This window comes from Gorilla gorilla, chromosome 20, assembly GCF_029281585.2.
Source record: "Gorilla gorilla gorilla isolate KB3781 chromosome 20, NHGRI_mGorGor1-v2.1_pri, whole genome shotgun sequence".
Lineage (NCBI taxonomy): Eukaryota > Metazoa > Chordata > Mammalia > Primates > Hominidae > Gorilla > Gorilla gorilla.
In genome coordinates, this window is record NC_073244.2 from 55492081 (window position 1) to 55516099 (window position 24019).

At 40.5% G+C, this 24019-nt stretch overlaps 1 protein-coding gene and 1 long non-coding RNA gene across 7 annotated transcripts in view; one reads left to right on the plus strand and one right to left on the minus strand.

Moving 5' to 3' along the window:
• Positions 1–19523, plus strand: part of ZNF155 (zinc finger protein 155) — a 29487-nt gene extending 9964 nt beyond the window's left edge. Inside the window, exons 1-6 of one of the 6 annotated variants that reach the window (XM_063701439.1) lie at positions 5412–5549; positions 9651–9750; positions 11208–11296; positions 12730–12856; positions 13024–13116; positions 17290–19523. In XM_063701439.1, coding sequence (XP_063557509.1) covers positions 11249–11296; positions 12730–12856; positions 13024–13116; positions 17290–18671 — 1650 coding nt within the window. In that variant the 5' untranslated portion in view covers positions 5412–5549; positions 9651–9750; positions 11208–11248 and the 3' untranslated portion in view covers positions 18672–19523. Of the gene's footprint in view, positions 1–5390; positions 5550–7665; positions 7788–9602; positions 9751–11207; positions 11297–12729; positions 12857–13023; positions 13117–17289 lie in introns of those variants that run through there. The other 5 variants (XM_063701440.1, XM_055369649.1, XM_055369650.1 and 2 more) reach the window with 5 other exon arrangements.
• Positions 19524–20113: 590 nt separating this feature from the next.
• Positions 20114–23984, minus strand: LOC101137366 (uncharacterized). Its single transcript, XR_176876.4, has 2 exons — positions 23743–23984; positions 20114–20422 (listed from the first exon to the last, which is right to left on the minus strand). It is a non-coding gene; the product is annotated as an uncharacterized lncRNA (long non-coding RNA).
• Positions 23985–24019: the final 35 nt, after the last annotated feature.

The following is a 24019-nucleotide window of genomic DNA, read 5'->3' on the forward strand; positions in this document are numbered from 1 at the left end:
GGTACATTATTATAATTGGGAATTATTGCAGAGTCTCAATCTCTGTGTTTGAAAAATGAGGGAAGCTTCCCAAGTTATTATTCTCTGACCATATCAGTAGGATATCCATTTAAATGTTTGAGTTAAATGCCACAACATTTGTGTGTGTGTGTGTGTGTGTGTGTGTGTGTGTGTGTTTTGATACACTATGACAATAACTTCCTGGATAGATTTGTTGTTGTTTTTAATTTTTATAGTAAAAACACACTCATTTTACTTGCAAGAATAATGTCTAGACATTGGAAACAATTACTTTGGTACAGAAAAGTCTAAAAAAGAAAGTGGAAGATAGGAAGTATGAATATTTTGGTAAGGATGGTTCAGCATATCTATGCATATAGGTAACAATTGTATAAAATTTTACAAAACTAGGAACACACTAAGCATACTTGCTCCTAACAGGATTGTCCTAATTTGACACTAATGTTAAAGGCTGTATAAATAAGTTGACCTCCAACCTCATTTCTAATGCCTGCTGTATCCTGGTGTACTGAATATTAATTTTTCCTTAAACAGTTTTCTGATGATGAGGATCTGTGTGGTATCAATTTTAATTACAACATGCCTAGACTACAGTCCCTAGTTATTTAATCAAACAGTAATACATATATATATATATATATATATATATATATATGGAAGGCATTTTGTAGATATTTAGCCCATAATCAGTTGGCTTTGAGTAGGGATATTATGTGAGATAATGTCAGTGGGCCTGATGAATCACTTGAAATTATTTAAAAGTAGAGCTGAAGCTTCTTTGAAAAAAGAAATTGCACCTTTTAGTAGCATCTTCCTCTCGTGGGTTAGTGTTCCATCTGAGCCATCCTGGGGCATAGCCATATGTTTTTTGCAGTTGCTTAGCCAGTCCCACAGTGGCATAAGAAAGTTCCTTGCAATAAATCATTTGTATATGTCATATTGATTTTGTCACTCCGTTTCAACGCTGACCAAAAGATATTTTGTTCCAGAAGTGGTTCTAGAGGAAGAGAATCTTAAGAATGAGTTTTCTAAATCGATTCTGTGTTTTCTCAAATTGGATTTCTCATCTTTTTTAGTTTAAAGGCATTATTGACTTTATTTCCAGTGGAAAATAGGGCATTGGTTGTTAAAGCCACAACATGGTGATAAATATATGCCAAATATATTGGATAATCCCAAGCATATACCTATAGAAGGCATGATTCTAGATGACTATGAATTTGTTAGTTTCGGACATAATAGTCAAACGAAGGACTACAGTGGTATTTACTAGTTTCTCCAATTTGTGCTTCAGAAAGTGGGAAAGAAAAAGATGAGGACAAGGCATCAAATTCCAGCTCAATCAGAATAACCTGAAAGCTTCAGTCATTATGCATGGCTTCTTAACCTTGTGTTGTTGATCTTGGCATTCATAGTAAATAACTTGACGGGAAGTCTATTACACTGTTACTTTATTTGTATAGGCAGGAGGATTCTATTGCAAGTAAACAGAAATCCAACTGGAATTACCTAACAGAATCACATCTCCCAAATCAATTCTAAGACGTGTCCAGTTTACAAATCCACAATTGCTTCAATAAACGGGAGGTCAGTTCTGAATTAGGATAGACCCTGGTACATTGCAGAGTGCTTCACAAGGCCCTACAGCCATTAACCCGTGTGACTATGTACTCAAAAGGAGAAATATTCAAACATCTTCGCAACGACTAACTCCTTATTGTCAAATGGCACATTTATATTTTGATGATTGGGCCTGGTGAGAAGGAAGCAGGAAGGAATCTAGGCATATTTGTAAGATACATACATACCAGAGGGAAGAAATAAATCTTATAATAATTCATGGGCCTTTCACCTTGGTGAAATTTCCACAAGTTCACTGATGTAGGCCTATTGAGCTATCCCTTCTGGGTGTAGGGCAAGTAGAATATAGCCCTTCCTACGATCAAAAAATAGCGTCACAACGCCAAGTGGACCACTGGGGCTATTGTATGCTACTTATTCCTCATTGAGGCGTGCTACTTTGCCTATTTTGTGTGACCTGAAAACATTTTGACTCACCCAAGATAAGTCTGTGCAATGTGTCCCAGCTGCTATTGTAAGTTTCTCTGCCATCAGGACCCTATGACCCAGAAGAGCCAAAAGTGATTAAAATGTTAATGAAAGATAGTGATGGTTGAGCCTTTGGCTGGCCCTAGTTAGTAAATCAGCACTTTAGAAGGCTGAGGTGGGAGAATCGCTTGAGCCCAGGACTTCAAGACAAGCCTTGGCAACATAGCAAGACCTTGTTCTAAAAAAAAAAAAAAAATTGAGGCGAACAGACCAAAAACTCAACATAAAAATGGGTAATAGATTTGAACAATTTACAAAAAGAAAAATAATATTGACACAGGAAATATGCAAAAATGTTCTATGTTATTTAAAAAACAAGAAATATAAATTAAAACTAAATTTAAATACACTTCTTACCATTTGATTGGCAAAACTTTAAAAATGTTGTAATAACACATTTTGTTAGCTAGTTTCAAGGCAAGAGTATATTTATACATTACTTCTGCAAATGGAAATGGTACCAAAAAATTAAGGCAACTTGACAATATGCAACAAAATTTCTATTAATATCTTCACTTTTCAATCCTGCTTTTTGGGATGTACTCTTCTGATGTATCTTCAACAGGGATAATATATAAATGTACAAGTGTATTTATAACAGCATCATTTGTAATAATAAAATATTGGAAGTCACTGAAATATCCATAAATTGCAGCACTGTTATATAAACCACTCAATGGAATTTATGCAGTTTTAAAAATAAATTACTCCATATGACGTGATTTCCAAGATGTTATTATGTGAATATAGAAGAATTAGAAGTGTACTATCCTAACATTTAAGTAAAAAGGGAAAATAAGAAACACATCTATTCTGTTAAAAAAAGTGGTAATGAAAATAATAAAATTAGTTACATAAAGGTGTTAGGTGGCAACACTGTGGAAGTGGTTTAGGGGTAGGAAGGAGGGGAGTGGCACTTCTCCGAGAATAATATGTGGTAGAGCATTGACTCATGGGAACATGTTGATAACTGACATACCCAATAATATAAAATCAAGAATGAGATTTATTTGTAGATAAACTAGGAAAGTGAAAATCATAGAATAACAAATTAACCTAAATGTATTTCAAATAAATAACATAAACAGTCTAAAGGTGACAGCAAGAAGTAATTTAAGCAACTTATTAAACAGTACAGTGTTTGACTATATATCCTCAGTCTAAAGACAAAAAGAACTATAAAAAATGTTGAACTCTACTTTTGAATTGTTTTTTACAATGATATGAATTGGTAATTCTGACACTGCATGATGCGTATGCAATGGTCTTAATGTTTGTGGCCCACCAAAATCCATATATTGTAATTATTACCCTCAATGTGATGGTAATAGGAGGTGCGGCCTTTGGAGGGTGATTAGGTCACGGGATGAATACCCTTATAAAAAATGCCAGAAGGAGCTTGTTTGTCACTTCAACCAAATGAAGACACAGCAATATGGTGCTACCTATGAACAAGAAAGTGGCCAACTACCTGACACAAAATCTGCCAGTGCTTTGATCTTGGATCCCAGTTTCCAGATCTGTGAAGAATAGATTTCTGTTGTTTAAAAGCCGGCCGGGCGCGGTGGCTCACGCCTGTAATCCCAGCACTTTGGGAGGCCGAGGTGGGCGGATCACAAGGTCAGATCGAGACCATCCTGGCTAACACGGTGAAACCTCTTCTCTACCAAAAATACAAAAAAATTAGCCAGGCATGGTGGCGAGCACCTGTAGTCCCAGCTACTCGGGAGGCTGAGACAGGAGAATGGCATGAACCTGGGAGGCAGAGCTTGCAGTGAGCCGAGATCGCGCCACTGCACTCTAGCCTGGGCGACAGAGCAAGACTCCGTCTCAAAAATAAAATAAAATAAAATAAAAGCCAGGCAGGCTATGATATTTTGTGACTAAAAAATATTGGTACTGAGAGGTGGGCTTGCTGCTGCAACAAATACCTAAAAATGTAGCAGTCTTTGGAACTATGTAATGGATAGAGGCTAGAAGAGTTTTTACATGTATGCTAGGAAAAGCCTACATTGCCATGAATGGACTGATAAGGACAATTATGGTTAGGGCTCAGAAATAGAGAATAAGAACTGTAGAGAAAACATCAATCTTGTTAGAGCATACCTAGGTAGTCATGATCAGAATGTTGGTAGAAATGTGGACAGTAAAGGCCATTCTGAAGACCTCAGTCAGAAATGTTGAACATGTTATTGGAAGAGAAGAGAGCTTCTTGTTATAAAGGGACAAAGAATTTGGCTGAATTATATTCAGGTGCTAGTGTTTTATGGAAGCTAGAATTTGTGAATGATATAATTGTTTATCTGAATTAATTTCTAATCAAAGTGTTGAAGTTGCTTGAATCATCTTGACTACCCGTAGTGAAAGGCAAGAAGTGAGGAATGACTGAAATAATTATTAATTAAAAGGGAAACAGAACTAAAATTTTTAAAAGTTTACAGTCTATCTACTTTGGAAAAAAAAAAAACAGGAAACCTGAAGAAAACAAGGGTATGGTTAAGCAACTAACTAATTCATGAATTTAGTATGGATTGGCCATGTCAACTGAAGCCAGGACCTATTGTCCAAGACAATGGAAGAATGACCCCAAAGGCATTTCACAGATTATGGCAGCTTCTCCTCCCATCACAGGCCCAGAGTGCAAGGACCTGGGGGACAGAAAGGGCCTTTGATGCCAGATATACCCTAATATATTAGGCACAGTTTCCTGCCTACTACGATTGAGCGTGTCAATAAATTTTTATCTCTTGGGAGGGCAGAATAGAGCAAGGATACAGCTGTAACTGGTTTAGAAATAGCAGTCACTCAATTTTCAGAGAAGTGTTCCTCATACTGTGGTTGGCACAGTCACTTTATCTAAAGAAAACCATGAAAAGTATTCTTTTTTAGTTTAGAAAAATTGATATAGAACATGAGACTCCATTTTTTTTAAAATAAAAATATAGGTTGATAGGCCAAAATTCACAGGTCCACCTGCCTGAGCCAAAATTCTCACGCCTCCACAGAGCAAATGGACTCCATTTCCCAAGATACCAGCGAAACGCCTGCGGGAGTCTAGTTGCCCGGTCGATGCGCAGGAGATTTGGCTCCCGCAGGCGTTTAGCGAGTATCTTGAAAGGCGTGGGAATTTTGGCCCAGGCAGGAGGACCTGTGAATTCTGGGAAGTGGAGTCCATTTGCTCTGTGGAGTCGTGGGAACTTTGGCTCAGGCAGGCGGATTCGGGGGATTCTGGGAAGTGTAGTCCAGACGCCTGTGGCATAATCGACACTTCCGGTCTCCGAGCCGGATATTGCTACTTAACAAGGTGGTTTGAGCCAACTGTGCCTTGCGGGTCTTTGCGAAAGTGAACCAGTTATTAGGGGCGCCTAACGACCTGGGGGGTCAACTAAGGGGGTAAGAAGCCCTGGAGAAGACCTGAGGTTTGGAGATGCGAGGGATGGGAGGGGAGTTTCGTTGCCGTCGATGGAGACTTCTGGCGTTGGGGGCTGTACTCAGGTCCACCGAAGGAGTCGTCGGGGGTTCGGGGGGGCGGGGAAGAACCCTGTCTAGTCTTGTGTGCCTGTTTAGAGGGTTTTCCAGGTGTTTGACCTCGCTCAGTCCGCCTCCCTCCACTCTTAAGTGTGCGACCTCTTTCTCGCGATATAACGTGGGGTGTTACTTAATCTCCCTGTACCTCCCATTGCCGTTTTTTAAATGAGGATTTTAGGACCATCCTGATAGAATTGTTTTAGGAGTTGAAAGTTGTGGTATAAAACAAAGACTTAACAGCTCCTGTCACTTGGTGTCCTGTTAATTTCCCGCGAAGTGGTCAGGTGCCCGGGTGGGGTCAGAGCTCCAGCTGCCCCGGCCCTTCTCTTGGAGCCCGGCAGGGCTCTGGATGATCCCGGACGCCTCTGACCTCTTTTTAGGAAGGCGTGGGTTGCATCCACGTTTCACGAAGGGAGAGGAGCATTTAACTTGTATCCGGGACGGCGACGCAGTCAGAGTGTTTGACAGCTTTCTCCTTCCCCAGCCTGACTTTTCTAAAAGAGCTGCAGGGAGGGACTTGGCTACTGAGGACAAAGCTGTCTACACGAGTGGTCTTTGGCTTTTCTCTTTTTTAAAAAAATGTTATTTATTTTGTTAGTCTGTTTTTATTATTGTTCTTATTTGAGAATGAGGTTTGCTCCGTCTCCCAGGCTGGAGTGCAGCAGTGGCGCGATCTTGGCTCACTGCAACCTCCGCCTCCTGGGTTCAAGCGATTCTCTGTCCTCAGCTCCGGAGTAGCTGGGATTACAGGCATGCGTCACCATGCCCGGCTAATTTTTGTATTTTTAGTAGAGACGGGGTTTCGCCATGTTGGCCAGGCTGGTCTCGAACCTGTGGTCCTAAGTGATCCGCCTGCCTCGGCCTCCCAAAGTGCTGGAATTACAGGTGTGAGCCACCGCGCCGGGCCGGTTTTTTCTTTTACAGAGATGTTCACCTCAACCAAGAGTGTATAGGATGTGTTCTTGGGCATGGGTGTTGATAATAATTAAACCTTAATTGGTAACTTAATTGTAAGGGCTTTATGGAAATAAATACATTTACGCCACACCATGGCTCTGTGGAAAGGTATTGCTCTTTTTCTTTCTTACTTTTTTTTTTTTTCCTGAGATGGAGTCTCGCTCTGTCGCCCAGGCTACAGTGCAGTGGCGCGATCTGGGCTCAGTGCAATAGGCCGCCTCCCAGGTTCAGGCGATTCTCCTGCCTCAGCCTCCTAAGTAGCTGGGATTACAGGTGCGCACCACCACGCCCAGCTAATTTTTGTATTTTTAGTAAAGACGGGGTTTCACTGTGTTGGTCAGGCTGGTCTGAAACTCCTGACCTCGTGTTCCGACCGCCTTGGCCTCCCAAAATGCTGGGATTACAGGCGTGAGCCACCGCGCCCGGTCGCTCTTTTCCATTTTAAATATGGGAGTGAGACACCTGGTGCTTAGTTCCCAGTAGAATGAGGTACAGCTGGAGCTGGAACCTAGGCAGTTTGGGTCAGAGCCTGAGTTGATCATCCCTTGGATACATTTTCATTGAGGTAGAGGAACTAGCTGGAATCAGGTGGGGAAAGAGAGTTAGGACTTGATTGAAGGGACCTTGAGAGCAAGGCTCATGGACTTGGACTTCTGTAGGAGTCTTTTAAAAATTTGTCAACATCCTGTTTCACTTTTTATAAGGATTTTGTATTGTGGAACCATATCATTGTGGAGCATTTTAAAATTAGATTAATAGGAGGAGAAAACGTGTTTTAAATTACCCATGAATCCAAGATGTGAAGGTGGTAACTGTCTGATACAAGAGATGGAACTTCCAGTTCTCCTCCGTTTCTTTTTAGTCTTTCTCTGTGTCTATTGTATATTTATTTATAAGCATTTAAAAAATTGTTATAATATCTTAATGTGTTTTCCCATATTTCTTTAACTATGGAAATTTTTAAATACTGCTAATAGAGAATAAACTAGTAAACTGCCATATTATGTCATGCTCATCCATATTATTCCCATTTTTTTTTTTTTTTTTTAGACGGAGTCTCGCTGTGTCACCTAGGCTGGAGTGCAGTGGTGCGAACTCGGCTCACTGTGAGCTCCGCCTCCTGGGTTCACACCATTCTCCTGCCCCAGCCTCCTGAGTAGCTGGGACTACAGGTGCCTGCCACCACGCCCGGCTAATTTTTTGTATATTTAGTAGAGACGAGGTTTCACTGCGTTAGCCAGGATGGTCTCGATCTCCTGACCTTGTGATCCGCCCACCTTGGCCTCCCAAAGTGCTGAGATTACAGGTGTGAGCCACGGCGCCCAGCCCCCATTGTTATCATCCTTATGACTATTTCCTGATAGTTGAAAACCTTTCATTTTTATATCATTTCAAAGCTATAGAAGAGTTGCAAAAATAGTATAAGGAATTCTCATATACTCTTTACCCAAATTTGCCGATTGTTTACATTTTTCCTGTTTGCTTTGTTGGTGGCCATCAGCCAGATACTACCAGGAACATATCTGTAACCAGAGACAATTGATTGTAGATTTCTGCAGCAAGGAAGCCCACATTCCATGGTGATCATGGGGTGATTTGGTAAGAGGTGTTTAGAAAGGGCAGGTTATAGGGTCTCACATAACCTGCTAGACAATATTAAGATATCATATTAAATGATATTTATTAAATATTAGATATCTGTTTAAAAAACTACTAATTGTGCTTATAGTGTTATAATTAGATAGTGCTAGATAGCATATTCCATAACATCATGTTATCTCATATGTGGTTCCATAATTAAATTTGTTCAATTTTTTCATTTACAGTCCTCACAACTATCTTCTACCCCACCCTTCACCCTGACCCCAGTTTAAAGTCTAATTATATGCATTGTGTTTACTCGTCACATTTCTGTCTTCTTTAATCTGGAAGGATTTCACAGCCTTTTTCTTTAATATATGTGGTATTTTTAAAGAGTGTAGGCAAGTTATTTTGGAGAAAGACGTTCATTGGGATTTATCTGATATATTTCATGTTTAGGTTCAGATCACGCATTGTTATTGCTTCTGGGCCTTATGCATTGTTGGTGCGGATAGCGCCAAAGTGATAAGCTTTCCTTCCTATTGTAACATAACAGGGCCAAACGATGTTGGTTTGGCCCTTCATTGGTGATCTCAACTTCATTCATTTGGCCAAGATGATGTCTTTCAGATTTGTCCACTATCAAATTACCTTTTTAAAAGAAATAGTCAAGTTTCTTCTGGGGAGATACATTATTAATGGGCATTCACTATAAAAATGAACTGCCAGTTCTCCCCCATTTGTTTATTAGTTTCTTCAACTATAAATATTCTATCAATATGGACTCAGTCTTGTTAAGTTAAATGACACGTAAACTAACAATTATTTTTTCCAATTCTATTGAGGTATTTTTTACGTATCATAGCATTCACCAATTTCAGGTGTACAATTCAGTGATCTTTAGGAATTTCACATAGTGGTTTTGCCATCATCATGATTCGGTTTAGACCATTTTCATCCTCTAACTGGACTTCTTGTGCCCACTTACAGTTAAAACTCATTTTCAGGCCGGGCACGATGGCTCATATCTCAGCACTTTGGGAGGCCAAGGTGGGAGGTATAGCTTGAGCTCAGGAGTTTGAGACCAGCTTGGGCAACATAGCAAGACCTCATCTCTTAAAAAATAAAAACTCATTCTCACCTCAAATCTGGAGCAACCACTAACTTATATTCTCTCTATATACCATTATCTATTCTGGATAGTTCATATAAATGGGATCGTATAATCCATGGGTTTTGTGATTGGCTTCTTTGATTTAGCATGATGTTTCCAAACTTTGGAAACATCCTTTAAATTTCCAAATAACATTCCATGGTATGGATACGCCACCATTTGCCTATCCATTTACCCAGAGGAAGGCATCTTGGTTGTGTGCAGTTTGGGTTTATTATGAATAATGCTGCTGTGATCGTTCATGTGCTAATTCACAACACACATCTCTCTTTTTCTGCAGACTGTGGCATGTTTCAGGCAGGATTCCTCCTTCCTTCAAACTGCATCACTCAGGAGTCTGCAAATTCCCCAAAGTAGGAGGAAAAATGACCACATTCAAGGTGAGGGGGGCGTGCCTCTCTCGCTGTTAAAATTCCATGTCACTACTCATATTGTCATGTGTTTTTCTCTGTCATGAGAAGACTCAAGGGGAAAACAGGCATTTGGGGACCTGTTTGTGCCAGGTGCTTCCTTTATCTCTTTTGTGTTGACTGCATTTGGTTTTTGGTTTTGCTTTGTTTTGTTTTGCTACCATTATTTATTTTATGGAGTGTGAAAATTAGTAGAAATGAATAGTGCTCCCACTTCCTTACCTCCCCTCTCTCAAATTATGTTTTTATCTTCTCTTGCTGTTTGTCATGTACATTCGTAACTGTATTTGTATTGACGATATACATCTAATTGTGAACTGTGCTCTTTTTATATGTTATATAATCTTCCATTTTTATGGTTACATCATATTCCTATTACATTGATGTATCTTTTTATTTATAACTACCTCACGCTCATAGACATATTTTAAGCAACACTGCAGTGACAGCTTTCCTATATATAACCTTTTCCCACAAAATTAATTTTGAAAACCATATGCCATTTTAGCTCAATTTTGAAAGGGTACTTTTGATATGTACCACATTGGCTGTTTTGCAGATAGAATATTTTAACTAGGCACAGAACAACAGGATATCACTGCTGCACCACACAAATATTGTCGGAGTTTTCACACTGGAAGAGCTAGATTCTGTGTTCTCCTTGTCTCAGTCATACTTTGCATGTGCTTTATTTACTGGTCTCTTCTTATTCATTTATGTAGTAAGCAGTTTCACCAAAGCAGTAGAAAGCCTTCATTTAAAATATCCAGTGATACTAAGTTTTGCCAATCACTTGTGTTCTGTTACTACATTTACTCCTCGGAGCAGCGGAATGAGGAGGTTCCTGGTCTCTTCTTCTTCTCGAACAGGTGAAATATGAGAAACCTGCTCAGGTGTACACAGGCAACCAAAGGTCAGGAGTGTTAGCCATTCGGCTCAGGTGAAAAAGAGAAACAAGGAGAGAGACAGAATTCTCCATTGAGCAACCTGTGCCCTGTGGTGTGGGTGTCTGGAGTACCTTGTGGAGTGATGGTGTCCCTAGTGGTGCTGCTCCTCCCTTGGTGTGACTTCCTGTCACATGTCACTATGACATGGCATCTACTCCAGGCACTGAAGTATACTGATTACCATAGTTATTATAGAAAACTTTAAATCCCTTATGGCAAAAGATGTCTCACACAATGTTACCAGAAGAAATAATGACCTGGGGCAGAAATGTTTGCCACGTGGATACCTAAAGAAAATAAAATTCAAAATCAAAACCTTGAGCACAGAATAAAGGAAAAACTCCAAACAGATAGGAACAAAGGACACTAAAAGGCCAATGTAAAAGGAGAAGTAGAGATGGCCAATAACCTTGAAAAGTGATGGTTTTCATTTGTAATCAAATAAGTGAGAATAATAGAACGATTTGTTCCCCCAATCAGATTACCAAGACTGTGGGAATACTTATAACCTGCTCTTGGCCATGATAAAGAGAAGCAAAGTACTTGTATTCTGTTCAAAGATTATGGAGGTAGGCAAAAAACTGGGAAGAAAGCATGCAGTTATATGATCACAGTTCTAAATGTGCTTGTTTTTTGATGTTTTAATTTTCATTTGAAATTATTATTTTAAACAATGAGAGTAAGATGTTCTTACATCTTACTACATCATTACTTAATGATGCTCTTTACAGGATTGATAATGGAAAATATGTAAAATTAAATATTCTTTACTGTAGCTAAAAGTAGGTCATCAGTTCTCTGGAATACTATGCAGCCATGAAATAGATAATGCTAGTAACAACAGTAAAAATGATTCCAGCTAATGTTCATTAAACAGTGGCACAGATGTTTCCAAATGCTATGTATTTCCTTGTTTAATCCTTTAAAATACTGTGCCAAATAAGGACTATTATTTAAAGAGGAAAGTAAATCCTGTAGGCAAACATGTCTAAGGCCGCACAGTTAGGAAGGGGCAGACCCTTAGGATGTACAATGATGCATTCTGGCTTCTGATTAGGACACTGAAGGCTGCAATTAACATTTGTGGTTTGTACCTTGAGAGTAGAGGACACACTACATAACTGTCCCACTCAGCTGTCCACACTGGTACTGTGTAGTAGGTTCACTGTGCACTGATTACCAACTTGTGTGAGTCCTGTGAGACAGAACACGATCTCACTCAACAGATTACGTGAAGCAGATTTGTTATCTACAAATTGGCAGCAAGGGAGCACAGAAGTGTAGGATACACTGTGAGGTGGCCATCCAAGGCTGAAGAAAACATCCTGGGGTGGGTAGAATCTTGACCCCATTTCCACCAGAGCAGAGGTACCCCAGAAGGCAGCCCACCCGAGGTTATATACCTCCGGGGCAATACGACTTACTGGGCACTTTCTCCCTAACTCAAGACATTATCTTCCCTAGGAAGGACAGGAACATTGCATTGCTAGCATGTTCTATGTTTATTCTTCAAAACTATACGCAAGAAAGAATGATTCAAGGCCACCCTGAAAATTACCCACAGTTACCTAAAACTTGTTAGTTTAGCAAATACTAAAGAAAATCAATAGCCTCCAGGGTTTGAGTCTGAGAGAGGAGGACCCAACAAAGTTGGGACTGAATTGTTTAATGTTGCTGGGGCAGTTGGCAAGATGTGTCGAACCTATATATGGGTAGCTCAGGATGCAGCATGTAGAGTCCTAGAGGGTTACATACAAGTAGACTCAATGAGTGCACAGAGTAAATGTATGAGACTTCATCATTGTACTTCTGGTGGAGTTCAGGAAAATCAATATGTGTCATTGTCAGGATATAGGCAGAATGAGTGGGAAATCTCTAAGTTGACCTACATCCCTCAATATTGAGAACAACTTTCCACTCATCCCCTTCCCCTGCTCAGTGCCACTTCTCCCCCAGTAGTCCTTGGTCATAAGATTGAAGTTATGTCTTCTTGATGTTGTAGGAGGCAGTGACCTTCAAGGATGTGGCTGTGGTCTTCACTGAGGGGGAGCTGGGGCTGCTGGACCCTGCCCAGAGGAAGCTGTACCGAGATGTGATGCTGGAGAACTTCAGGAACCTGCTCTCAGTGGGTGAGCACGGGCATCTTTTGTGTCTGAACATCAGGTCTCAGGAGTGGCTTTGTACCTTAGAGTGTTCAAGTTTGAGTGTGCATTGGGAACCTAAATATCCAGTAAATTTTGCCTAAATATTACCCAGAATGTGTTGGGATTCAGCACGTGACCTTACCTATTCACAGGGCATCAACCGTTCCACCAAGATACTTGTCACTTCCTAAGGGAAGAAAAGTTTTGGATGATGGGGACAGCAACCCAAAGAGAAGGGAATTCAGGTAAGAACTAAGCATCTGTGTGTCCTTGTACATGACTCTCCCACCTGTTGTGCTCCTGTCCATGCCCATTTGCATTGCTCTGATGTAAATGACCACATCTCCTTCCTGGATTATTACAACTGCCTTCCAGTTGGTGGCCCTGTTCCCATCCTTCCCACCCTAATATCTGTTCTCATGGCAGCCAAAGCAATCCTTAGGGAATGGAAGTCAGATTGTCATTCCTCTCCTCAAAAGCTTTTATAACTTCTTATTTTTATTGATGTTACAACCTCTTTAAGTGCATCTTAGAGACCTATGTGGTCTGCTCTTCATCCCATTCTGCCTCTCTGACTACATATGTCCTTTCCATCTTTCTCCATCATTTCCAGCCACATTTCTTCCCTGCTGTTTCTGTCCTGCCAAGGACACTGTATTGCCTGTTGTGGTAACCAATGACCACAAACTTAGTGGACTAAACAAAAATATTTATTATCTCTCTGTTCTTTAGGCCTGAGGTTTGATACATTTCACTGGGCAAAAATCAAAGCATCCCTAGGGCTTTGTTCCTGCCTGAATGTTCTTGGAGGGAAAGCTTCACTTTGGTTTACCAGTGTCTAGGCACTGTCCACACTCCCTGGCTCTTGTTTCACGTCTCCATCTTCGAAGGCGGCTACTTTGCATCTCTGACCATTCTTCCATAATCCCATTCCCTCTGCCACTCTTCCTAAGCCTCTGCCTTGTACCTTTCAGGTCCCTTGTGATTGCATTGGTCACTCCTGCATAAACCAGGGTGATCTTCCTACCTTCTGCTTAGGTGACTAGTGACCTTTATGGCGTCTGCCATTTTAATCCCCCTTGCTGTGTAACATAATAAGAAGGCTGACTGTATATTGCAGAACAGTTTTTTTGGCCTGCTGATGGCTGCTTATCCAATTCTGACTTTCTGAGGTTCCCTTGACATGATTGGTTTCAGGTGTGTACAATTGACCCACGTCCCGTGGAAACTTCTAAGCATTGTTTTTATGACCACACTGAGTAAGATGCCTTCCCTGAGACTTACCCTGGAGCTTTCCATAGGGAGCATATTTATATCTGGGAAGAAATTCTTTTTGAATGAGGATTTCCACCTACATTTCCTTTGAAAGATTTACCCATCTGCAGCCCATTTGCCTTTTCCAAAGTCTATATACACTTCACTGGCCCCAGCTTCCACCTTCTTCGTACTAGAAGGGGGAAGAATGAGGATGAGGGGACACAAGTCATGTAGCTGAACATTTATTCTATTTCTGGTCCTCTTTCTTCATAAATGTGTCTATTTCTGCATCTTTGTGTCATACCAGTTGTGTTTTCAAAAACATTAAAGGATATAGATTTTACACAATTTTTTCTTGATTTTTATAGATTTAGTGCTGTATTTTGAACTGGTGAACTTTATGACCTGTTAGGAATTGGGAAACTGCCCTCTAAAACTAGAAACATCCTGAAGATTCTCCTTTCTCCTTAAAGATTTCTTATTAATTTAATTTATTTTTGAGATGGAGTTTCGCTCTTGTCACCCAGCCTGGAGTGCAATGGTGCAATCTCGGCTCACAGCGACCTCCGCCTCCCAGGTTCAAGTGATTCTCCTGCCTCACCCTCATAAGTAGCTGGAATTACAGGTGCCCACCACCACACCCAGCTAATTTTTGTATTTTTAGTAGAGACGGGGTTTCACCACATTGGCCAGGCTGGTCTCGAACTCCTGACCTCAGGTGATCCACCCGCCTCGGCCTCCCAAAGTGCTGGGATTACAAGTGTGAGCCACCATGCCCAGCCAAGACCTCTTATTTATAAGTGACAGTGTATTAAATATATCTACGTACCACTGTATACCAATAGGTACACACTTACCTATTAATCCTTTCCAAGATTCAACCTCTGCAACTTAACTTTCCATTGGAAGAATTTACTCAATTCAGGACTTGGTATTATCCTGACAAAGTTTTGAATGTTTTGCAAGCATGAGCCATAGTAAGAAGCACATATTTCAATATAACCCAGACAAACATTTTTCATGCCTGTAGATGTGTATGAGTGACTCTAGGAGGCATTTCATGGAATGACCACTTTCCTGCTTGTCATGATGCTGTGATAATTTACATTCCAGTTCTTTTTTGTAAATGTTTATTGCAGAGTTTAACTGTATTTCATAGCTCACTAATGTGTAATCTTCAATATAAAAAGTTATAAAGTCCTATTTATCTGCATCATAGGCTTTCTTTTCATTTCATGTGATTCTTCACATTTTTGATTGTCTGCTCAGGAGCATCCCCCTTTGTGGACCCCTGGAAGGACAGCCTTTCAGATTCCCCTCAGAACTGTAGTTGTGTGTCTCTGTACTCTTTCAGATAACCAAGTTACTGTCCACATCAATACAGAAAAGTAAGATGAAGTATTTTACATATGCTGTGCAAAATTCTTGTGCAGGGATACTTTGAATGTGTACATAGAAACACTATGAAGTGTTTGATGTTTAATGTTGTGCAGAGTTCAACCAACTACAAAATTTACTGAGACATTTTACAGAGAACTGCTCTCACTTCACACCAAGTGCAAATTCGGGAGGTTTTCAAAACTGCCTTCACAATCAATAATTTTCTAAACTCTCAGAACTCACTGAATACTTTTATTCTCACTGACTGATTTTTACAGGGAAAAGATGTATATTATACTTAGAGAAAAACCAAATAAAACAGGGTCCAGATGAGAATAACCAAATGCGGGCCTTCTATTGTATTCTTCTGGCAGAGTAGGATGTGTTACATTCCCAGGATTAAGGTATGACTTAGACTCAAAGTACTGTCAGTCACAGAAACTCACCTAAGTGCTGGGATCCAGAGTAATTATTGGGTCTCCATTACAGAGCCAGTATTGATTGATGATTCCTAGGTGGTTAATCAGTCTCCTAGTCCACTAACTCTCTGTGACCTAAAGCTCCACCTTAAATCACATTGCTTATTTCTGACATGGAGAGGAGCATCTCCCACTCCCAATCCCCCAAAGGATTTGCCAGTTACAACCATAAATTATATTGTTTCACTATGCAGAGTGATCCAGTGATTGCCTTCAAGCCAACCAAGACACTCTCCTGAGGTATGACACTTCAGGATCCTAGAGATTACCTCTCAGATGCTGAGGACAAAGTCCCAACCTCTTTTTGGTTGGGTTAACTTTTTTTTTTTTTTTTTTTGAGGCAGAGTCTCGCTCTGTCTCCCAGGTTGGAGTGCAGTGGCACGATCTCAATCTCAGCTCACTGCAACCTCTGCCTTCCAGGTTTAAGCAATTCTCCTGCCTCAGCCTCCTGAGTAGCTGGGACTACAGGCATGTGCCACCACACGTGGCTAATTTTTGTATTTTTAGCAGAGACGGGGTTTCAAGGCCAGGCTGGTCTTGAACTCCTGACCTCAAGTGATCTGCCCACTTCAGCCTCCCAAAATGCTGGGATTACAGGTGTGAGCCACTGCATCCAGCATTTTTTTTTTTTTTTTTTGAGACAGGGTCTCGCTCTGTCACCCAGGGCTCACTGCAACTTCCACCTCCCAGGCTCAAGCAATTCTTCCACCTCAGCTTCCCAAGTAGCTGGGACTACAGAGTGCACCACCACACCTGGCTAATTTATGTATTTTTAGTAGGGACAGGGTTTTGCTATATTGCCCAGGCTGGTCTCGAACTGCTGGACTCAAGTGATCAATCCCAAAGTGCTGGGATTAAAGGCTTGAGCCACCGCACCTGGCTTAGTTTAACTTCTTTATAAGGATATACAGCATAAACACAAATATACAAAGTGTTGATTAAGTCATTGCTTTTCCTGAAAGTTCCTTTTGATTCATATTTCATTATGTACATAAATTTTTATTTTCATAATTTATGCAAGATTTTGGACTGACTGGGAAATTCATTACAAATAGTAACAAGTTAAATGTATATCATATTTTTAAATTAAGTATATTATTTCTATCAAGGATTTTACATGTGAGACATGATGTGGTTCTGAATTGGCCTTATGCAAACCAGAAATCAGGGTGTACTTGGAAAACACAAACTGAACGTTCTCTGTATTCATTAAAGTTTAATGTCATGTCCTAAGTGTGAAACCTTGAGAGCACTGAATAAAGGCTTCACCTGTACACATCTCTTAAATCTGTGTCTTTATAGGAGGCAAGATCCAAACTGAGTTGGAGTCTGTTCCAGAAGCAGGAGCACATGAAGAGTGGTCCTGCCAGCAAATCTGGGAACAAATTGCAAAAGACTTAACCAGGTCTCAGGACTCTATCATAAATAACTCTCAGTTCTTTGAAAATGGTGATGTCCCCTCCCAGGTTGAAGCAGGACTACCCACAATTCATACAGGACAGAAACCTTCCCAGGGTGGGAAGTGTAAACAGTCCTTCAGTGATGTTCCCATCTTTGATCTTCCTCAGCAGTTATACTCAGAAGAGAAGTCTTACACATGTGATGAGTGTGGAAAAAGCATCTGTTACATCTCAGCTCTTCATGTTCATCAGAGAGTCCACGTGGGAGAGAAACTCTTTATGTGTGATGTGTGTGGCAAGGAATTTACTCAAAGCTCACATCTGCAAACTCATCAGAGAGTCCACACTGGAGAGAAACCATTCAAATGTGAGCAATGTGGTAAAGGTTTCAGTCGTAGATCAGCACTTAATGTTCATCATAAATTACACACAGGAGAGAAACCTTACATTTGTGAGGCATGTGGGAAGGCCTTCATTCATGATTCCCAGCTTAAGGAACATAAGAGAATCCATACTGGGGAGAAACCATTCAAATGTGATATATGTGGTAAGACCTTCTATTTTAGGTCAAGACTTAAGAGCCATTCCATGGTTCACACAGGAGAAAAACCATTTCGGTGTGATACATGTGATAAGAGCTTTCATCAGAGATCAGCACTTAATAGGCATTGCATGGTCCACACAGGAGAGAAACCGTACAGATGTGAGCAGTGTGGAAAAGGCTTTATTGGTAGGCTAGATTTTTATAAGCATCAGGTGGTCCACACAGGAGAGAAACCATATAATTGTAAAGAATGTGGGAAGAGCTTCAGATGGTCCTCATGCCTTTTGAACCATCAGCGAGTCCACAGTGGAGAAAAAAGCTTCAAATGTGAAGAATGTGGGAAGGGATTTTATACAAATTCACAACTGTCTTCCCATCAGAGATCCCACAGTGGTGAAAAGCCATATAAATGTGAGGAGTGTGGGAAGGGCTATGTTACTAAGTTTAATCTTGACTTGCACCAGAGGGTCCACACAGGAGAAAGACCTTATAATTGTAAGGAATGTGGGAAGAGCTTTAGCCGGGCCTCAAGTATTTTGAATCATAAGAGACTCCACTGCCAGAAAAAACCATTCAAATGTGAGGACTGTGGAAAGAGGCTTGTACACAGGACATACCGTAAAAACCAGCCGAGAGACTATAGTGGGGAAAACCCATCCAAATGTGAGGATTGTGGGAGACGCTACAAGAGGCGCTTGAATCTGGATATACTTTTATCATTATTTCTAAATGACACATAACTGTTCATATTTATGGGGTACAATGTGCTATTTTAATGTGTGCATACAATTTATAGTGATCCAATCAGTGTAATTGGCGTATCTGTTACCTCAAACATTTACCATTTCTTTGTGTTGGAAAATTCAAAATCCATTTGAGAGGAGTTGGTAGACAGCAAGGGAAGGGTCCCTGGAGAACCCCAGCCAAACGGGTCAGTGTCTCATCCCCACATAACACAAAAAGCAGCCTGGGGAAGAAAATCAAGCTACAGGCACTGATAAGGGAACTAGCACAGGGTGTTGTGCCTGGAGACATGCCCATGGCTGCACAGATAGAAGAACCTCCAGCCCATTCAGGTAAAAATTCGCACAAACCTCCGGCTCACTCAGTTAAGGGAACAAGACCAGACACAGAAATGCCTTTGTCCTTTGTGTAATCAGCAGGCTCCCAGGAAAAAGTTTCTTCTTTTGTGGGCATGAACACAGTGGGCTTCAGTAGGTTCAGGTTGGCACTTTATTTTGTGGAAAAGGAAAAGCCCAGCCTCTGTAAATCATCACTTCAGCTCCTGATTGGTCCCAGGCCAAGCTGAATAGCCCTTACGAATAATCACTTCAACTCCTGATTGGTCCCGGGCCAAGCTGAATAGCCCTTATGAATCATCACTTCAGTTCCTGATTGGTCCTGGGCCAAGGTCCCAGACCAAGCTGAATCACGCTTTCTCCAAGACAGCCCGCAGGCTAAGCGCATTCTTTCCCCTTCCCAGTCCATAAAAACCCCGGACCCCAGCCTCATACTGGGCAACTTATTTGGATCCCCATCTCCACTGTGGAGAGCTTTTTTCTTTCACTTATTAAACTTTTACTCCAATTTCACCCTTGTGTCTGTGCTTCTTAATCATATTGGACGTGAGATTAAGAACTCCGGGGGATACATCACAAGAGAGACTGTTACAGTGTGGTGCATTTGTCAGACTACAACACATTTTTAGTAATTTGTAAATAATTGTTGATTATAGTCACCTTTAGTGCTGCAGAACAGTAGAACTTATTCTTCCCCTCTACCTCTTTTGTATCTGTTAGCCAACCTTTGGCCATCTCACCTACCTCCTACACTTCCTTGCCTGTCTGCATCCACTGTTCTACTCTCTACTACAAAATCAACTTTTTTTAACTTCCATATGAGTGAGGACAGTCAGTATTTCTCTTTCTTTGCTTGGCTTATATTAACAATGTCCTTGAAAACTCATCCATGTTGCCACAAATGATAAAATTGTGTTTCCTTGTTATGTCTAAAGAGGATTCCATTGTGTATATATGCCACCTTTTCTTCATTCATGTATTGATAGACACTTAGGTGGATTCCTTATCTTGGCTATTGTGAGTAGTGCTACAATGAACCTGGGAGTGCAGATATCTCCGCGACATACTAATTTCCTTTCCTTTGGATATACCCAGTAATAGAATTGCTGGATCACTTGAATTTTATTATGCTTCAGAAGCTCCACACGGGAGAGAAACTATGGAAGTATGAGGAGGGTAGTATGTGCTTCATTCAGGCCTCAAGTCTTCAACTTCAGAATGTCCACATTGGAGAGAAGCCTCAGTAATGTGTGTAATAAAGTCTTTACTCAGTTTTCATGACTACAGTCTCACCTAAGCATTCACAAAGGGGAGAAACATTAAAATATGAGGCACATAGAAAGCAGTTCCTTTTGAGTTTGTATCTTGTAATTTACCACAGAATCCATGCTGATGATACATTTCATCCAGTCCTGTAGGAGAAAAAACATTTAAGTTAAAGCCTGTTTCAGCCATATCTCAGCATACCCCAGTGGTCCTGGGACTGTCATAGTGGAGAACCCTTGTAAGTTGTGCAGTAGGGCTTCAAACAAAAGTTTGACAGTTACAGTTATTCAGGAGACAGACCTTAGAATAAGAGTTTATTCATGCATTTACAAAACTAATCATGAACATATCAAAGTTGATTACCACTAGAATGTCAGTGACATGTGTTTGCTGCTGCATCTTCACAACTTTAACACTGATTATCACTTTGTGTTCACTATGCGTTAAATGAATTAAAAGGAGCAAATGCGATGTTTTTAAATTGTATCTAAGAGAGGAAATCTACAAATAATTCAGGGACACCTGAGTTGAAATGCAGAGTACACTAAATACTGCAGTTCACAGCATTATTTTGATAATATCTGTTCACACTTGGTTCCTGTCTTCCCCTCCTCCTCTATTCCGAAGTTGCATTCTTAGTATTTGTGGCTTTGTGTAGTGTTCCATTGGTTGAATACAATATAAATTCAACAATAATTTGTAATTTTTCTCACACTACAGGCTGAAAACATTGTAATAAATTCAATAAAACATCTTAATAAATTCAAAAGTTTAATACCATAAAAGTCTTTTCCAATTATAATCTAGATCACAAAAGCTGAAATTCAATCACATCATGAAAAGTGGAAAATTCACAAGTATGTGGAAACTAAACAACACACTTTATATATATGTGTGTGTATGTGTGTATATATATATATATATATATATATATATATATATATATATATACCCATCCTGTGTCCAAGTGTTCTCATTGTTCAATTCCCACCTATGAGTGAGAACATGCGGTGTTTGGTTTTCTGTCCTTGTGATAGTTTGCTCAGAATGATGGTTTCCAGCTTCATCCATGTCCATACAAAGGACATGAACCCATCTTTTTTAATGGTTGCATAGTATTCCATGGTGTATATGTGCCACATTTTCTTAATCCAGTCTATCATTGGTGGACATTTGGGTTGGTTCCAAGTCTTTGCTATTGTGAATAGTGCCACAATAAACATACATGTGCATGCAACACACTCTTAAATAATATGTCAGAGTAAATCAGGAGTGAAATTAGGAAATACCTTAGACAACTGAAAATGAAAACAATGCCCAAAACTTTTGGAATGAGGCAAAAGCAGTAGGAGGAGGGAAATTTATATCTGTAAATGCTTATATTAAAGAAGAAAGATCTGACATCCACAGCCTAATTTTATTTTCATGAACTAGAAAAAGAGAATCTTACAGAAAGTGATTAGGAGGGAAATAATAAAGATTAAAGTATTAATAAATAAAATAAGAAGAATACAAAGAAAATCAACCAAACCAAGAGTTGATTATTCTGAAAGACTAACAAAATTGTGAAAACTTTAGCAGGACTGACTAAAAAAGACTCAAGTAACTAAAAGTGGGGACATTATTACCAATTTTTACAGAGGTGAGCCACAGCGCCCAGCTTCATTTTTGTATAAGGTGTAAGGAAGGGGACCAGTTTCAATCTTCTGCATATGGCTGGCCAGTTATCCCAGCAGCACTTATTGAATAGGGAGTCCTTTCCCTGTTGTTTTTGTCAGTGTCATCAATGGCATGGTTTGGATGTGTCCCCACCCAAATCTCAGCTTGAATTGTATCTCCCAGAATTCCCACATGTGGGAGGGACCCCACAGAAAGTCAGAATTATTAATTAAAAGGGAAACAGAACTAAGAATTTTGAAAATTCACAGCCTATCTACTTTGGAAAAAAAATTAGAAAACCTGTTCTGGATAAAACAACGGTAGAGATAAGCAACTGATTTAGGAGATTAGTTTGGATTGGTCATGTCAACTGAAGCCAGGACCTGCTGTCCGTAACACTGGAAGAATGACCCCAAAGGCATCTAGGAGATCATAGAGGCTGCTCCTCCCATCACAGACCCAGAGTGCAAGGACCTGGGAAGCAGAAGGGACCTTTGATGCCAAGTGCCCCTAACCTTTTAGGCTCAGTTCCCTGCATGCTACGATTGAGTGTGTCAATACATCTTATCTTTCGGGAAGGCAGAGTAGATCAAGGATACAGCTATAACTGGCATATGAATAGTGATCACTCAATTTTCAGAGAGCGGATGTTTGGCATCAAAAGTTTGGCACAGTCACCTTATTTTTGTGTCTAAACAAAATTTTGAAAAGTTTTTAGTTTAGAAAAATAGGTAAACAGTAGACTCCATTTTTTTTAAAAAGAAGAATATTGGTTTATAGGCCAATGTATGTTTATAGGGAGAAAAAAAGTTACCTTCAAAAGAACAGGTTTTTAGATGAATTGTTTCCTAATTTAGCTTTATACTATTATTATTTTTTAACCAATGCCAGTTTTTAAATTGCTAACTATAATAAAGAAATTATGTTTCACCAAGAAATAAGAAGAAACTTAAAAAAATTTTTTTAATTATTGAGGTATCTGTTGCCTAGGCTGGAGTGCAGTGGTGGCATCATAGCTCACTGCAGCCTCAATCAAACTCCTGGGCTTCAGCAATCCTCCCACCTCAGCCTCCTGAGTACTTGGAACTTGTAGTCCCAAGATCAGGCCACCATGCCTGACCAGTTAAAAAAAAATTTTTATACAGACGAAGTCTCCCTGTATTTCCCTGTCTGGTCTCCAATTCCTGAGCTCAAGGGAACGTCCTGCCCTGGCCTCCCAAAGGGTTGGCATTACAGGTTTGAGCCACTGCGCTTGGCCAGGAAGAAACTCTTAATAAGACATGCTCCTTCACCTATAGAATCCTCCCGTTTTACTGCATTTACAATCTCAATGTAAGATTGATACCAATGCCTAGCTCTTCATCAGTCATTATTGCTCTGAGGTACTGAGCAATTCACTACATTCGCTGAAATTTGATGTTTCTACATCTAAGGAGAAATATGAATACCATGAAAAGTTTATGGGAAGACAGCTATTCCATGACGACACCGCTTCTCCACTAGTAGCTGTGATCTTAAATGGGGGTGGCTTTTCCTGCCAAACCAGTGGTCCCACAGCTTCTGGAGTAGGGGCTGGTGTCTTCCTACTCCTCATTGCCCCTGCCAAACCATTCCACCTGGCTCATCCTTTAAACGGTTAGTTTTAACCTCCCATCGTCAGATTATCCTAATCCTTGAAGATTTTATCTCCTCGTTTGTTCTCTTCCCAATAACACTCCTGTCATCGTGGGAGGCGTTTAGACTTCAGGAATTCCTGTCTATACACTATTTTCGCTCAAAGACTCAGGAAGAGAGACGGACGACTCACAGGGTCACAGTCCACATTCCCCACCAGGCGCTCAGAGATACGGGATACGTTCCGGGTGGGCACTGCGGTGTGTGTAGTCAAGGACCACCGCGGAGTCCAACGCTTCCCGCTGAAGAGTGAGATTATAGACATTTTCCTTTGGCATTGGAGGAAGTGGAGTCCAGACACACTCTGAGCCGCGGGCAAGTTGGCTCAGGCGGCTGGACGAGTGAATTCTGGGAACTGTAGTCCATCAACTTCATGGACTGGCGGACCCTTTGGCTCAAGCAGTTGAACC